Source organism: Dioscorea cayenensis, chromosome 6 (genome assembly GCF_009730915.1).
Source record: "Dioscorea cayenensis subsp. rotundata cultivar TDr96_F1 chromosome 6, TDr96_F1_v2_PseudoChromosome.rev07_lg8_w22 25.fasta, whole genome shotgun sequence".
NCBI lineage: Eukaryota > Viridiplantae > Streptophyta > Magnoliopsida > Dioscoreales > Dioscoreaceae > Dioscorea > Dioscorea cayenensis.
This window is the reverse complement of record NC_052476.1, coordinates 3859271-3877655: the sequence shown is the minus strand read 5'-3', so window position 1 is coordinate 3877655 and position 18385 is coordinate 3859271. Positions and strand designations below refer to the sequence as shown.

General features: G+C 32.0%; 1 protein-coding gene across 3 annotated transcripts; it reads left to right on the top strand.

Moving 5' to 3' along the window:
- The first annotated feature begins 288 nt into the window (after positions 1 to 288).
- Positions 289 to 9075, top strand: LOC120264005. 3 transcript variants are annotated; one of them, XM_039271995.1, is made up of 18 exons: positions 289 to 406; positions 1445 to 1697; positions 1801 to 1974; positions 3164 to 3238; positions 3324 to 3450; positions 3550 to 3614; positions 3719 to 3789; positions 3921 to 4030; positions 4286 to 4329; positions 5112 to 5259; positions 5347 to 5922; positions 6239 to 6315; positions 6474 to 6536; positions 6617 to 6692; positions 6802 to 6851; positions 8318 to 8395; positions 8464 to 8655; positions 8738 to 9075. In XM_039271995.1, the coding sequence occupies exons 2-17, from the start codon at positions 1455 to 1457 to the stop codon at positions 8599 to 8601; spliced, it is 2115 nt and encodes a 704-aa protein (XP_039127929.1). In that variant the 5' UTR covers positions 289 to 406; positions 1445 to 1454; the 3' UTR covers positions 8602 to 8655; positions 8738 to 9075. The 3 variants fall into 3 exon arrangements, with proteins under 3 accessions (XP_039127929.1, XP_039127928.1, XP_039127927.1); XM_039271994.1 differs by lacking the exon at positions 289 to 406 and having other exon boundaries at positions 1421 to 1697; positions 6477 to 6536; XM_039271993.1 differs by lacking the exon at positions 289 to 406 and having other exon boundaries at positions 1421 to 1697.
- Positions 9076 to 18385: the final 9310 nt, after the last annotated feature.

Sequence of the window (18385 nt, the reverse complement as noted above, 5' to 3'; positions counted from 1 at the left end):
TTTTTTATTTATTTATTATATATAGAGATATATATATATAAATAATGAAAAGCTCTCTTCATGAACACTCGTCTCTCTTCTCGCTGAGCTCTCCTCATCGTCGTTGTCTTCGTCTTCTTCATCACCTTCCAATTGATATTATAATAATGAGTTATATATATATATATATATATATATATATATATATATATATATATATAAGAGAAGGCATGCCGACCTTGGCTAGGGTTTGGGCTTTGTTGAGTTGTTCTAGTGAGGAGGGGTTGGTTTCACCGCCGGATAGAGAGATTGCCAGAGCCGAGGGGGGGCTGAAGCCCCCGCTAGCCCCCCCTTGGTTTCGTCCCTGCCAACACGTAGATAAAGACTGATTTATATATCTGGGGAGGAGAGCCATTTTTACCCCTGGGTAACCTTCCTACCTCTATATCCATTGCATTCTTTTATTTGATATTTGTTTATGTATTTTGTGTTTTTTCTACTTTTTTTTATCTAGCCAATGGACTCTGGACTTGTTTTGTATTTGTTCTGGTTTTTTTTTTCTTTTTTAATAAATTTATAGTTTATCATTTTATTAAAACATATTGTGTAATTGTTCTGTTTTTACAAAATGACATAAAACTATTTTAATAAAACATTTTCAATTTTGTCAAAACGGATTACTTGCGTGGTATTAAATAGTAATTTTTCAAAATTTATGTTTAATCAGATTCTATGCATATCTTATATAGTATAAATTATATGATATAAAAATGAAATATATATATATATATCCCTTAATAACTAATATAAATATATGCAAATACCATATTTGAATTTTTTAAAAATTATTTAAATACTTGACAATGATAATATTTAATTATTTACCAACAGCTTTTGGGTCAATTGGTATCGGGTCCCTTGCGTAGGGCGTTCGTTTCGGAGAGGACCCAGGATCGAACCTCATGTCCTACACAAAGTGAGGGCATGTGGGTCGGCGTTGAGCTTTGCTCCCCACACGTGCACGTCCCTGAGTTCTGGTGTTTGTCGCCTTTCTAAAAAAAAAAAAATTAATTATTTAATTATCATTGTAACGCATAAAATGCATTGCTTTAATATTTTATAACAAATGCATTTCTTTATCTTAAAATTTGTTTTTTAAAACAAAATCTAAATCACCATTCATAAAACAGAAATTAAAAACAAAAAAAAATCATTAAAAAAAAAAAGAGTTTTTAGAATAAAAAAATTTCAAAACAAACAAACCCTTCATGTTTTTATGAGCTTGTACGCATAAACATAAATCTTTTTAATACTGATCCCCGCTCAAATATGCATTTTCACAGGGGTAGATGTGCAATAAATAAAAAAATACAATTTATTTATTTATTTTGGGGTTCAAATCTATATAAACTAATCGAAAGCTCGCGCGGTCTTTGGCCGAGCTCCATCATCTCTCGATGTTCAGGAACAAGATCATGGTTAGGGCTTCGTCCTCGCTCTCCAATGGCTTCTCTCCCTTCCATCTCCTCACCCTCTCCCTCTCCTCCTCCCCACCTCTCTCCATCGATGTCGAAACCCTCTGCTGGAAGCTGTCCCGGCGGTACCGTGTCGCTTGCCTCCCCTACTCTTCTCAGATCCTCATTGTATACCAGCTATCTCAGTCTCATTCCGTTGCCGGAGTTGTTCGGGAGCTCACTGATGCTTTTCCTGCTTCCAATGTGAGTTTCTCTGCTTCTTGTTATTGTTCTTCTTCTATCTTGGTTCGTGAATTCAATGGAGATGTGAACAAATTGGTTGATACTGATGGGGGTATTGGGAAAGGTTGTGGATAAAGAGGAGGTGGGAATTTCATCTTCAATCGTGACCAGAGCAATTGAATGTGGGTTGAGGTGTGCTATGCTTGAGAATGGCTGGAGTTGTGTGGGCGAGAACTCATTTGTTTGCTCGAGTTTTGATGCTTCTGAGGAGGGGAAACATGTGTGTGCTGTTAATGTGGTGAGCCTAGATTTCAATCCTTTGATTTGGTTATTTTTGCTCTTATTAATTTTGAAAACTTGCTGGTATTTGATTGTTTGAGTGAATCGAATTTCTTGTATGTTTCTCTTACTAGTTTTGTTTGCACATGCTTGTGTATGCGTGGCCTCCTGAGCGGCACTCTAATTTATAGCGTTTAACCAAAGATAATATCTTGAGATATTTGACATTATGCAGAATCACAATAGATCAAAGTATATAGTTCATTTAGATGCTGGGTTCTTATGGCTTTCTGATGCTGGGGTAATGAAATCAAATATATAAATAATTGTGCATTTACGGTTGAAGCAGGATTTTGTTTGGAAAGTTTGCATCATAGGTTCTGAGTTAGTTTTTTCTTATCTGTATGCTAAAAAATTCTATTAGACCTTTAAGATAACAGGAAGATATTTTCCAGGCTTAATCAATAGTTCTCTCTTTCCTGATTTTCAAACAAAAAAATTGTACTAGCTTTGATTTTATGTTGGAACTAAAATAAGTGTGGTATACATATACACATACATAGTAGACTTACAGCACTTATTCTTTGCATATGTCACATAAAAATTCAATTATAGTAGAAATTCTTGCATCAATATCTCTCAGTTTCAATTCAAATATGGGTTTGTTTCAATTTCCATGTCCTGAGAAACATTTACCATCCAGAATGAGGAAAAAGAAAAATCCGTTGCCTTAAAAAATGTTGAGAATATTCACACTTTTCTCCTTTCCAATTCAAGCAGTGGATACGAAAATCTTTCAAAATGGGATCTGTTCCAAATCTCTTACCGTGGAATATTTTCCCTCACATAGGCCATGGTTCATTAATCCAACTGGCTGCAAGTTTCTAAAATTTACCCTTTAAGATACCTTGGTAAACTCATTTGATGTTGGAAAATGCAAATCGGCTGAGTTTGCAAATTTTCCCAAATCATATATTCTTCACTTGAATGGAAGATAACTTTGAGATCTCTGGATTTTTTTTTTTTTTTTGATGAATAGACATTTTCCACGGTGCTTGGACAGTTGGACTTTAAGTAAGAAATGCATGACCTGAGTTATGGCTTTAACAAATTTGTTGAGTCATGATATTTCATTATTAAATTGTAAACATTCATTAACCTTTCATTATTATATAGATAACTTTATTGAGCTTGTGTTCTACATCCAGAATATACAACCTGAAACTGATGATGATTACATCTTTATTGTCTCACCTGATGTAATTCGCTTCAGTAGACACAAGGTATCCTTTGACCATTAGATTTTTTTTAGATGCAAACATTGCAAATAGTTGGAATGCGTTACATTTTTGTCTTTAGTTGTTATAGGTCTCAAGTTTAGTTGGGTCCAAGCTGTTGCAGAAGTTTAATGATGGTGAGGAAGTTATTCTGGAGGAGTATAATTTCTCAACATCTTGCACAACACTTCCTTCTCTTCACGAAGGATATGTGATGGGTAAATGAGTTATCACACATAGCTTCTTATCTATGTTGTTTTATTGACACATTCATCTTTTTGTCTCGCATTTTATAAAGTTTATTTTGCTGATGATAGGACTGAGCAAACAACAACCTCTAGCAGAGAACTTTGAAAGATTTGCAGATTACTGTACAAATAAGGTCAATTATATGAGGCTTATTTTCTTTCTTTATTAGCCTATACAAAACTGCACTTTCTTTTTTAGTGACAATTGGCATGGACAAAGTGATCGATACCCTTGCAGCATGGCCTTTCCTTAGCAAGTGATTTCTTTATCTTTGTTTGGCTTACCTGTGGTGGCTCAAATGGACAATGGTTACTTCCTTTCCCACTTCATTTTCTTTATAATTTTCATAAAGGGGTAGTTTGTATTCAGCAGGCAAATTTCTTCTTCTTTTCCCTTTTGTCTTGCATCTAATTTATATATTTTACCGTAAAAAATGTAGGTTGCCATCCACTTTTGTCCTCCAAGGTTCAGGGTTGGCTCCAACTCCGCAAAGAATTAGATCTTCCATGGCTATTATGGCTTTGGAATCTTTCATGAATATACTTGGAGGTTAGGAATCAATCACATCCAACTTCTCATATTCTTCATGGTTTACGTATGGTCGTTTCCCTATTTCCAGACTAGGCAGCTATGTGCAAGAATAGGAACATGTGAACATAAAAAATATTTTGAAACTATTGGAAGCATGTATATAATTCAAGAGATGTTTGTGTTGATCTGTTTGAAAGTCATATTGTGTTATTTTGGGTTTAAATTGGATTTTTTCTGAAAGTTTGCAATGATATCATTATATCCTTAATGCAGCATGGAATTTTTTTGACCAGGGTTTTCTGAGACTCAGCTTAAAGGTATACATTACCATCAGAGTAACTTGTTTTGATGTAATTATTCTTCAACTGGACTTAGCAACAGCCTTTATTTTGCCATTCTCAATTCATGCCTTCAGCTTCTGTGTGTCTGACTTACTCATTGCAGAGAGAATATACACGGTGAATAAGTTGGAGTAAGTTGAAGTTAGAGTTTAGAATGTCTTTTTATAGAGGGAAAACTTTTATTTCAAGTGGTCATGCGGTTTGATGTGATTAATGCCAATTAAAACAAGTAATCTTCAATTTGAGTTGCATTAACCTAATTAATGGCTTATAGTACTAAATAATTAATGATTGGTCAATACTTATCAGTGGTTATGTTAGTATAATTTTAGTCTAATCATTCATAATTACTCTGTTTGGTTGTCTATTCCTACTTATCCCCTGACCAATGATAGGTTGATTTACATAATTAAAGTCACATGCTGCTATAGTTTGATTTGACCTAGTTCCTTAATAGTTCCTTAATAAAATGCAAGAATTTTAATGAATGCTTTGACATTGATCACATGCCTTTGAATTTCATTTAGGAATTTTCACATCAAGAGCTATTCTTTAGTGGATACTGGAGTGTAACTTCCATTTTGTTATCAACACTGGCTGCTGCTACTTTCTGATTTGTTGTCTTTAAGTATATCTTGAAATTTAAGAAGTTAAAGTCGTAATCTTGGTGAGCTGTTATTATTGCAGTAAAGGAAATTTTATTTGATTGGAATCAGTTTTAGCAAAAATTGAATATGGGCATGATGCTTGACATGCAGGAATCATCTTCACTTGCTGTTGGTAACATGTTGCCAATCTGGCAGAAGGCTACAAGTAATATTAAGAATGATATGGCAGAAAATGGTGATATCCTAAATGATCAAGAAAATTTAATAAAGTTGGCTAGAGACATGTTTTTGGCTCTGGGTAATTTTAAATAAGAGGAGTTGAATACTTCCTTGAACACATTTTCCTTTTGAAGCCAGTTAACTTCTATTTGGTCTCAATATTTAGACTTTCACACCCCAAAGCCACCGATGGGAAGTGCGCCAGGTAGCATGGCGTTGGAATTCACTGAATTGTATGAAAAAGCTACCACATCAAGCACAAATGTTCAAGGAAACACTACAAAGTGTGTCCATGGTGGTATCCCAAACCCGCCTACGGGAAGCATGTCACTCGGCATGTTACCAAAGTTCATTGAAAGGCACAAAAAAGCCGCCACATTGAACACAAAAGTAGGAAACACTATTAATTGTGTCCATTGTGATAACCCAAAACCATCTCTGGGAAGTACGTCACTCAACATTGCATTGGAGTTCACTGAAACACACATAAAAGCTATCACATCAAGTAATAAAGTTCTTGGAAACACTATTAAGTGTGCCCAAATTGTTATGCCAAAGCCTCCTAGTGAAAGTGCATCACTTAGCATGGGATTGGAGTTCGCTGAAATGCACAATAAAACTACTACATCAAGCACAAAAGTTCTAGGAAGCGCTATTAAATGTGTACATGGTGGCACTTCTATACTTTCAACCACTCTGGACACACCAGTTTTGGGGAAGGGCTTCAAAAGTGATCCTTCAGGTAGACTAGATCTCTATAATTTTTATCCTAGCTCTTTGCTTCTCTTAGCAAATAAATATCCAATTGTAAATTGGATATGTTTTTGTATCTGCGAAATCAGGTGAGATGCAATTTAACATGTGTGCTTTGTTTAAAAACACATCAGCAGACTAAAATATAATTTTGGTAGCTGAGATGATTCTACAATCCTCTTTTTATCTATCTTCACTAAACGTTATGTGGCAGGTGGTGATCATTTCTATTAATTGTTCTGTTGTTTGTGTATATTTTCTAGCATTGTTTAACCCTTGCAGAATTATCTTAATTATTGTTTCAGCGCATCACATGTCAGCATTGGTAAATAAAAGCAATATTGATAAAGGCAAGCATACTTCTGAAGTTCACATGAAAGATGTAAGTTTAAGACTTTAAGTTATTGTCCATTGGATCTTAGGCAAACTTCAATCCTCATTGTTTGATCTGCTAGTTCTTCTGAAGAGTCTTCCTTTATTTACAATTAAGCAACCTGTAAATGAAAGTGTGATTAGGTGTAGTCATGCTAAAATTTTCAGCAGAATCAACTTGAAGCGCCAGAAGGGGCTGTGATCTGGAGAGCTGAGAAACTACTGCAACCTGTAAGATGTGGATTGATATTAGTGGAAGTGACTTGCTTTCGTTTTAAAATGTAATACCAGAAATATGAACTCCCTTCTAGAATACTGAAGCTTCAAGAAAATTCAAGAAGGCCAAAGATTTTTATGATAGCAACTGTCCATTGGGTGCTGAAAGAGGTATTACTACAGAAAGAAAGAGATGCACAATTGTTGCATATAAATATATATGTTTTTACCGTATACATTGTAAACTGGTTGACAAATTTGCTTTTTCACCCTTATACAGTGTTGGACAAGATGACAGCAAGTAAGAGGATCCTGGACAATGATGAAAAGATAAGTTCATAAGTATCTGTCCTAGGAAGATATCTTTCTTTCTTAGACTAGACGAGTATGTATTTTTACAGCTAGATTCAAAATGGTTTATAAATCTTGCTACAAAATATGCATTGTAAACTGGTTGTTTACCTGGCAAACTAGATTCTGTAAATGCCTTACAAGTTGTTATAAATTATTTCGAACGGTTAGTTTATCTTGCTAACTAAATTTTACATATCTTACTATTGTAAATGGTTAGTTATGGAAGTAATCATATGAAATAGATGCATTTTACATGACTTTTGAACGAGTTGTAAAATGATTCTTGAATAGTTGACAATAAGTCTAGTCAGATGAGTCTGATTAGGAAGGTTAGAGTGAGTTCTGGTAGAGGCTCTGGATCAAATAGCTGAGGTCAGATCACTATTCTAAAGTTAAATTAAATGCAACTTCAAAAAATTAGTTCCAATGATCCAGGTGCATGGTCTATACCGTAAACCCTTTTTTTTTTCAACCTGTACAACTAGCATATATATTACAGCAACTAATACTCCCACATTGGTTGGACTTGAATATATTAGGTTTGGTCTCTCAATCTATCTGCTGAAAATGTAATATATGTTTGGTAGCATATGAAGATTTTGCCATGTCTGATCAACTGATGTTCTAACATTTTTCTCATAATTGGTTGGACCTATCCAGGGTTTTCACTTCCCAAAGTTATACCAATCCACTCTGTCGGTGTTCAGATCGCATTTAGATTATGATATTTATGAACATGATGCATTCTCAATATACCTGATCGAACTGGCTCATCTCTGTTGTTATGATGCTTATTTTATTGGTTGAATTCTTCCAACTGCTTTGGTACCTTCTTTGGACGCTTTTTTTTTTTATTTATTTAATTGTGTGATTGTGGAAGACAAGAAGAAAACTCAGTTATGTTTATTAGAGATTGTGTGTGTGTGTAGTTTGAGGTTATAAATAATGGAATTAACGATGCTGAATATATCAAATTTTGTGCTATGATCTTATTGGTGCCAATATACACACACATGAACATGTTCTCAACTTAAAAAGCTGACCATAAGCTTACACACATCAGTATCAAAATGGGCATTGCACAACTAACATCTGTTTAGTAAGATTCATACAAACTTCTCACTTTCATGGATCATAGTCTTGTTTTGGATTCTACTAAAATATGGAGGGTCAAAGGTTTTTTTATGTAATTTTTTTTCTGTTCTGTCTCAGTCTGTTTTTCTAGTTCTTCTTCTAGCTTTTACGTTTTCTTCCCTGTTATTTGAACCTTTTTTAGTTTTAATAAAATAGCTACTGCGTAGCTCTTTTCATTAAAAAAATATATATATATATGGAGGGTCATCCTTCTCATTTTTGTGAACTTCTGTTTTAAGCAGCAAACATATTTTTTTCTTCTACGTGAAACCATAGCATCATACTTGTTTTTATTTTCTGTATTTCACAACAAAGAGAATATCTCGGAAGTCTCCAAGAAAATGAAAGGAAAACAGCCTTCGGAGCAATCTGACATAAGTTACAAGGTAAATTCATGATTAACTTTAGCATCAATTATACTAGAGCACAGAATTAATACCTCAATTATTATCAGGTTCTCAATTGCTACAAGAAAGGTGAACTGCATTCCCTTACTGTTGCTGAAATGAAATGCTTCCTTGCCAGTAAGAAAATGAAGGTTGGAGGAAAGAAAGAAGAGCTCATACAGCGAATTAATTTGTTGCTTAATTAATTTAGCCAAACTGTTCACTGTTGGGTTCTCATCAAGATTTTATTCATGCAAGAGGTTAGTGTTTTATCTGTTCTTCAATTGATATATCAATCCAATGTTTCATCACCCAAAATAAACTTTGCAAATTAAATGACAGGTCTTGGTCAAAGTCTTGGGTCCCTTCATTTTAAGGCTTCATGATGCCCATGGATTTGACCCTGCAAATTCTACATGAGGTTTGTCGGCATCTATCTTGAACTTCGCTTTGCCTTCTAAGATTCTGTGAGGATTAGATCTAAAGACAATGTGATTTAACAACACAACACTCATGACTGCAATGGCTTTTGATTTCAGAAAGTTGTTGCATGTGAAGTGACTGTTTTCTTATCCATGACATGGAATTTATTCTTTTGCATTGTTGTCCAAAATAGTTTACTCAGCTTTTCGGTCTCCTCATTCTGAACATAACTGCAAGATTCAATAAAGTTTAAAACCCAGTGGCTAAGCTTTTAGTGCTGTTTGATTAGTAGGATTTTGACTGATTCTCAAATGCTTATTAAGTCAGGAGAATGCTTGTTCTGTCAGGTTTTATATTAAGAAAAAATTTCTGTATATCCTTTGATCAATATGAAAATTTGCATATATATATATATATATATATATATTTTAAAATTTTGTTATTATAATCTTCAACAACGGTTGTGTATGAACCTCCTACTAGGACATTTTCATCAATCATGAGTAAACCGAACAGAAGGATACGATGACTTTGACACTTTTGATAATTTCTTTGCATTTAGCACATACATAATAGAAGATTGGTTAGTTGTTGTAGAGTATTTCAACAACAATTACTTTGGGATTAAAGTAGGAAAGAAAGAGTTTTAGGAGAAGCCAATGTTTGTGACACTCAGTAAGGAATAAATAATCAATATTACATGCAAAACAATTACAAATTAGCTTTATAGGGCTATAATAATGACATTTCAAAATTCCTTTCTTTTTTTAATTCTTTGCTATGATCTCCTTGTCATATCATTAATTTTTTTTTTCCTCTTGCTTCTATATGGTGACACATTTACATCCAACTCAGTTTGTGAAACTTTAGAGAGCATAACAAATACATACAATTCATGAATAAGATCTATAATTATTAATTACTCTCTCAAAATTTGTCATTCCCATAAAATACATATAACATGTTATTTTGTTTTTCTCTTTGAAGTTGAATAAGATGATCAATATCTATTGTAAATTGTAATGTTTAAGTACTTTAATTAGTTAATATGATTTGACATGAAAAGGTTGGATCATGCTTTAGTTTAACCTGTGGGATTTTGGAAGAAGGCCACTGTTTGTTGCTTAATGGAAAGGGCTATTAAATTCATGACACTTTGACAAAAAAAATTGCACCTTTTGGTTGGATATGAAGAAAGTAGCACTATCACACTTGTTCTAGGCTGTGAACTTTTCTTGAATTGACATCTCACAAATACTCTAATGACTTGTCATGCATCCACACACTAGAACAAAATGTCAACTCAGAATGACTGAAAGTTTCAAAAATTTAAAGCAAGAAAGGAAATATAGGCACAGTTAATCTAATTCATATAGAGTTACTTTTAATTTTATATATGTATGATTTGCCTCAGCTTTTTCTTGACATAATCTCTTGTTTTTTAATTATCAAAATAAATTTTTGACAGAATTATTCATCAACATAAATTTCAAAACATCGCATCAAATTTAATCATCATCAAATCTAATCATTACCTAAGTAATGAGTGGACTTGTAAAAATATTAAAATATTGATTTTTTTTTTATGAATATTTTTTTTAAAAATATAATATTTTTGTCCTTTTAAACAAAAATTTCAGTTATAATTAATTTTTAAAAATATATATTTTTGAATCGTATTTATAAAATATGCCTAATAATAATAATGGTGATGGTGATGATGACGACATATTTTTCTAAACAAATGCAGTGAAAAAATAATTTTTAAAAAATTAATAATAACTTAAAATTATTTAAAAAGATAAAAATTTTATATTTGTGAATTTTTTTTTACAATAGAAAGGTATCCAAGGAAAAAAAAGCTAATATTTTAGTATTTTTAAAAGATCCTCTCGTTGCTTTGGTAATGAAGGTCACTCATTACTTAGGTAGTGAATAGATTTGATGTGATATTTTCAAATGAATAAATTTTACATCGGGTTATTTTAACAATTAAAAAAAACTATTTATATTTATGTTGTAAAAATTGATTCAATTAGCGTATACCACTCAATATAACAAAATGACATGCATACTTTTAAAAATTCAATTATGTCTGCATATATATACTTTTAAATTTTTTAATAATTATTAAATTAATATTTTTTTGTATATATATATATATATATACTCAAAAAAAATTCTAAGTTGATTTTATTCCTTATACCTAAGTAAAATTAAAATTGTTAGAGATAGTTTTGAAATTTAAATAAAAATCTATTTTTATTATATAAAAAATCATTTTTATAATATATTTTCAATGGTGTATGTTGGGGCCCTGTATATATGCAAATAAAAATCGAATTTTAGGGGAGTATACATGCAACCAGAACCAGGGTTTTTTTTAGTTATATATAAAAAACCTATTTAATAAATATTTGGGTAAAGGAAATGAAATAAGATTAAAGAGAACTTTTTTAATATTGGATTAAAAAAATTTATTTAAATTGATTAATGTTTGATAGAGCGAAGTAATCTGAGTTCTATAAAAAGGTAAATCTCTCCTAGAGGTTGGTATTCAATTTTTTATTGTTTAACATTTAAAAATTACTCTTTTGATTAATGATAAGTATTTATGAAAATTAATATTTTTAAAACTAATTATTTAATATACTTATTTAAATAACTAAATTTCAAATATGAGGAAATAATATATTATATATATGTCCACATTGGTTAAAAAGGTCAAAATAAATTAATTTGTTCTGTTCACAAGTTGCAATGAATTTTGTTTCATTTAATTCTAAAAGCTACGATAATTGTTTGAAAGCAAGTAAAAATGATTAGTAAAAATTAGAAATTTATTTGACTTAATGAAAGAACATAGTAGAAATATTAGCAAATAAATTTTATTATGGCCAAGTCTCTATTGTTGATCAACGAGGGATCTTCATTCTATATAAATTGTCTCTTCTTAAATAAAAAAAATTAAATAAAGTATATGTTGTGCTTTCTTTAATATATCTATATATAATATGAATAGGATGTAATTCTCTATACTATTAACATTAGCTATATCTTGTTGGAGGGTAAAGGTATTGGGTTAAGAAAAAAGCTTTTACATGTTTTGATCAAAATTTGACGTAATTTATATTAATAAAAACTAAATATTTTTACTTTCCTAAATTATAATAAATATTTATTGAAATTAATATTGATGTTTTTAAAAAATTAATTATTTATATTTAATATAAAACTTAAAAAAAAAAAGAATAATTCTTATATCAAGTTATTGGACAATGGGAATAGTACTTATCCCCTAACCAAACAATGGAATTTGATTGTTAGCCAAATGCCATAATTCGAAATATATATAATCGAGTCCAGATTACATTTATCTAATTTGCATTTTACAAAGCTTAAATTGTAAAATGCAAATTAGATAAATGTAGTTTGGACTTGATTAAAAAAAAAAATCTTAAACTTATAAAATAAGAGACTTGAATTACATGTTCTTCAAATTCAAACTAATCATGTTAACTGATATGGGTTATTATTTACTTTAGTAGAAATATAAATTTAGAGGCAACTTCCACAACCAAACAAATACTATAAAATGTAAATTCCATATGGAACTTTGATAATCAAACACACCCTAAATAAGAATCTTAAATAGTGGAATGCTGTCAAGAACAATATATTCATTTAATGATAAGGATTGGATGGCCTTTAATATTATGATAAGGATTGGAAGGTCATTGGTAAGCATCTAACTCCACACACGTAATAAAACTTTAATATTTATATCTTTATATAGAAAGGGAAGTTATGCTATAAGAAACCATGCAAGCAATGCTATAAGAAACCATGCAAAATAGAAAATTTTGAGATTTGGGGAGAGGGACAATATACATACATACATATATATATATATATATATATATACTTGGTGTAATAGGTAAATCTAATATAGTGTAGGGAAAATGGAATTTGTATATTGATGTCTCTTTGGCATCCCTCTTTGCAAGCAAAATAAGATATGATCTAAAAAGCATTAGGATTAGCTAGCATGCATTTTTTGTCATTTTGTAGTCATCCGTTGTGGATATGCATTAGTGCAAGATCAATGGAGTACTTATATATATATTAACTATATATATTATATTTATAATACTTGACACTACATTAAAGTCTATTGATGTCCTGTGAAAAGAAAGCACTGAAGCCTCAGCAATGACTTCTTGTTCACCTCTCAACATCCTCAAAAGTACCAAGGACCCACTTGATAGATAATTCTAAAAAAACTTTCAATTAATTGATCACACTCACATCAAGATTAAAGATAAAGTTTACTTAGAAGAAAAACAACTGTAGGAGAGAGAGAAGATTGAAGATCACACCATTAGCAGTAGTACTTATGGGCTGTTACGGATAATGAGATACAATTCTTTGTTTTTTTAGTAATGATGTTTAATAAAAGTCAATGATTTTTTAATTAATTAGTACTGAGTCATTTATATAGGGTGTTCGTCTTATTGAAAATACTGATATTAGAGCTAAAAATTTATAATTTGTATTATTTGACACCAAGTCAAGATAACATAACAATAATAATGTCGTAGCGAATCAAGATGACATGGCAAGCCTAGTGACATGACAAGATGACTTGGCAAAGGATGATAATGTATCTTGAAGACTAAAAGACCATGGTTAGTGCTATATTTGAAGGATCTCTCAAAAAACCATGTGGAGCCATCTTTGGTAAGAGCTTATATTTGGAGGATCTCTCTCAAGGAGCCAAGTGGAGAATATATTGAAGCTATATTTGGTAAGAGCATCAACCTTGAAATATCTCTCTTGAGGAGCAAGTATACAGCAACTATCTTTGGAAAAGAGATCTATTTGAAGCGACTAAGATATCTATGGTCACAACTAATTGTGGAGGATAATCTAAAGAAGGACACTTATATTTTTGGTAAGGAACATTAAGGTGAAAGGATCTCTCTTGAAGAGTAAGCCATGAGAAGGAAACCTAAAACTTGATTTAATCTATCTTTGGTAAGATCCAAGATGATAAAATCTATCTTTGGTAACTCTATTTCTCATGAGAGACTTATTTCTTGAAGACCATGTGGAGGACATTCTAAAGAAGGGAGTAATCTATTATTGGAAAGTATAATGTTCATCACTCAAAGACCAAGATTGCAATGGAGCTTAGTTTGGTGTGAAGCTAATTGAAGACATAAACTAAGAAAGGCAAGGGTAAGCCAACATGATTTTCAAGACCATAATTAGCAATGCAATTTGAAAAAACGATCCAAAGCTAATTATGGGATGGAGTTATTTGAAGACACAAGATATTCATTGGCATAAGCTATCTTTGTCAAGTGCATAGATTTGGAAGAAGATTGATGACCCAAGCTTGGATGAATGAAGATCATGTTTAGAAGATCTTGGAAAGCTAAACTTGGATGAAAGGAGATCAAGTTAAGTAACAAGATATTGAAGACCAAACTTGGATGAATGAAGATCAAGTTTGATAATTGTTGAAGACCAAATTTGGATAAATGAAAATCAAGTTTGGAAAGAAGATCGTGGAGATCTTTGAAGATCATCTTTGGTGAGATAGATTCGCACCTTGGTGGGTACGACCCTTAGGAGAGAGACCTGCTGATACGACGTGAGGAAGGAGGCTAGTTGTTGGTAGGAGCTCGGGAGGAGTGGACTGCATCGTCGCAAACTGGAGCAACAGAGAAGGTTGAAGGCGTCACAAGTCGTGTTGCAACTGGAGCTGGAACTTAGTCAGGATCAGTAGGTGGGCCGTGTTGCAAGCTCGGTTGCAACAGAAGTTACAGTGTCTAACTTTGGAAGATGTCTAAGTTAGGAAGCCACGAAGAGTCTAAAAGAGGAAGCAATTTTGGGACGTAGAGACGTCTACATAAGATGCCCTGCTTTGAGATTTAGGATGAGCCACAAGTGAAAGACCCTAGTGCGTGGGTTGAAGGGAGTAGGCATCGGTTAATCTAAAAGAGGGTTAATCTTTGTCATTGTGTGCGTGAGAGTGTGTTGTGCTCTTCATTCTTTTCCTCTTTCAGTGGATTGTTCTCTCTGGGCTCTGCCCCCCAGACGTAGGTAAGTTGTGCCGAACTGGGTAACCAATTCATATATCTCCTTTCTCTTGCATGTTTGTTTGATTTTTACATTGAGTGTGTGTGATTATATTGCATGAGAAATTAAGTGAAAAATTACCACACTACTACTCCTCTGAACCTAACAGCTGATTCAAATTCTAACTCGTGCAGTGTGAGGATATAGCTGTTGTAGAGTTTAACTCCTCGCATGTGTCTATCCCTAACATGTGGCTAGATCATGTTTATAAATAAATAAATAGATATATATATATATATATATGTATAATAAAAAAAAACTCACCTTCCCTATCATATAGCTATATATGATGATAATCTAATATAGAAGCTAATCTAATGTGATAATGACGTGTAGGGTGATATTTAAATATGTTTAACAATTGATATATATATATGAGAATAGATCATCTGTGGATGTTCGCAGACAAGCACAATAGCAATTACCATGCTATAATGAGAGCTAATTATGGGTTAGTTGGGTTAATTAGTTTAGTTTTTGTTTTTAGAATTGTTGCTATAGGTCTAGTAGAAATAGGGTTGGATGGTTTAGATTTGTTTAGTTACCGTGCACAAATTGATTGAACGGTTTAGATCAAATTACTGTGCATCCCACTGATACCATACCTTTAATACTTTAGATATTATTTTTATCTCTTTTTTATGAATATTTTTCATTTTAAGATATTAAAATTTCTTAGTATTATTATGTTGTTTATTAAGATAAACATTATTATTGTAATACATATTACTTGTATTATAATTATTTTCTCTATTGTTTCTTTAATAGTTTGATTCATTGATGTTTTAATATTTATTTATTTGTTTGATATTTATTTATTTTATTTTTCATTATTTTGATTTGATTTGATGATTTATGATTGTTTTCTTTTTGATATTTTTGTTGATATTGTTGATTTAATATTTTGTTGTTTTAATATTTGATTTTGTATGTTTTTTGCAATTGAAAAATAAAATGTGCTGAATTAAGATTTGCAGAAAATATAATATACTTTTACTTTGTAATAAATAAAAGTTACTACTACTTTGCAGTAAATAAGAGCATTTAAAGAAATTCATATGAAACAACAAGATCCACAACATGTAATATGATAGAACTTAAACTTGGCAAATAACTTTAATTGATCCATATTTATTGAAAGTAAAAACTTATTTTTGGTTTTTGTTGGTTTTTTAATTTTTATGGGTTTTTGAAAAATTATCTTCCTTTCACCATGGACATTCTTTGTTGGATCGTTCAACCCTACCGTCTTAGAGTGTACTAACATTTCCCTGCCTACGGTACTAGGTCACCCTTGTAAAGTCTCCAATTTCCAAAGCCTGAGTGTTCCACTGTGCATAATTACTTAGAAGAGTATTTTTTTGCAATCAAAATGATTATCTTTTATTATGTGAGAGTTCATCATTTCCAACTTTCAGAGTTCAGACTTACCTTCACACTCTTTTTCCCCTAAATGGACCTCCTGTCCTTCTGACGAATACTTTTTGGTGTTCTCCAGTTTGTCTTACTACTCATATTAGTTAGATTAACTCTTTTCCATATAAAAGATTCATTTTTTGGCTCAAAATATTTTTTTCAAAAGATCTGTACAAAACTCACTTTCTTTTTAGATTTTGAAATAAAGGTTTATGGATCAAATAAAAGTCATACTACCAAGATAAAACTTACTATCTACATGTTGGGGACCCCGTTAAGGGTTTTACCCCTGCATGGTAAATATTACATTGAGGTTGTTGTTAAGGAAAGTAACTATAGCTCTAATACCACTAGATCCACAGAGCCGTTGTGACGGGGACGAGGACGTGGACGTTGGGGATGCCTTTCAACTTACTCGAACTTCCTGGGTCATCCGGGTGTAGTAAAGGTTAGGGCGGAAGCTTGCTTAGGATGAGAGAGTAGGGGGAGAGGGATGCATGAGAGAGAGAGAGAGAGAGAGAGAGAGAGAGAGAGAGAGAGATGTATTCACAAAAGGGATTTGTTTATTTCATAGAGCAAGCCAAGGATGGGGATAGTGATGCCCTCATCTTACAAACCAAGGGACTTATATAGTCTCCAAGACTTAACCGTTAAGCCATACTATTTCTAATAAGACACTTACCAAACCTTCCTCATATTAGTTAGATTAACTAATATAATACAAGAAGAAGGGAACCTTTTAGATAAATCATTGGAAATATATGATGACTAAGAAAAGACAAATAGATAAGGAAAATACTATAGAATTAGAAACAATGATTAAATAATTCTAAGAATTCAAAGACAAAATAATATTGAAATATCACATAACCCATTCTAGAAGTAAAATTGTAGATTCATTACAAAATACTATAGACTTAATCATAAAAAGAAAAAGAAGACTTAATGGAGAAAATAATGAAATAAGAGAGAAAAAATTAACACTAGATCCACAGAGCCGTCGTGACGGGGACGAGGACGTGGACGTTGGGGATGCCTTTTAACTTCTCGGACTTCCTGGGTCATCCGGGTGAAGTAAAGGTTAGGACGGAAGCTTGCTTAGGATGAGAGAGTAGGGGGAGAGGGATGCATGAGAGAGAGAGAGATGTATTCACAAAAGGGATTTTGAGAGAAGAAATAACGAAAAAAATAAATAAATAACTATCATATCATGTAAAAATGGTTAAGTCCACATGCATCTGGGGTTAATGTCTGGCGCCAAACTTTGAGATAAAATACTACACATGCAATATGCGAGGAAGCATATTAGTAATAAAAATAAACATAGAATGGATATCTATTAGATCTAGAGATGATAATGGGGTAGGTTTAGGGTGAGATGACATCCTGAAGGATCCTATCCTCGCCCCAGTCTCGATTCTTAATAGAATTAAGTCATGAAACTTATTTTTAAACCTAACATCCATCTCAATGTTTTTATTTCAACCACAGTCATCTTTTGAATATGTTGTTTTTTAATTACTCAATATTCTTACACATATATCGTAGTTGGCCTAACAATTGTCCTATACAAATTATTTTTAAATCTAAGAGGTATTTTATGATCACATAAAACTCTAGAAGCTCACTTTCATGTTACCCAATTTGCTATATATGATATCTTCTATAAGTTTCCTTTCATCTTAGGTTGTAAAGCCTAGTTACTAAGAACTTCTACTTCTACTTCTACTAATCAAAGTGTTATCCATCTAAACTCTCTCTCATTTATATCTTCTTTATTACTGAAATTACATTTTAAATATTTTGCAATAGTTCCCAAGGCCGGATGAGAAAAGAGGAAGATTATTGTGTGAAGCAACTAATAGCCAACGATTAAACTTTTGCAAAACCTAAGAACATGTGAGCTAAAAAAAAGAACAAATCAAAGTTCACACATACACATATATACATAGAGCCCGTGTTATCTACGAGCGTTTGTGATGAACCATTGGATTAAAATCCAAT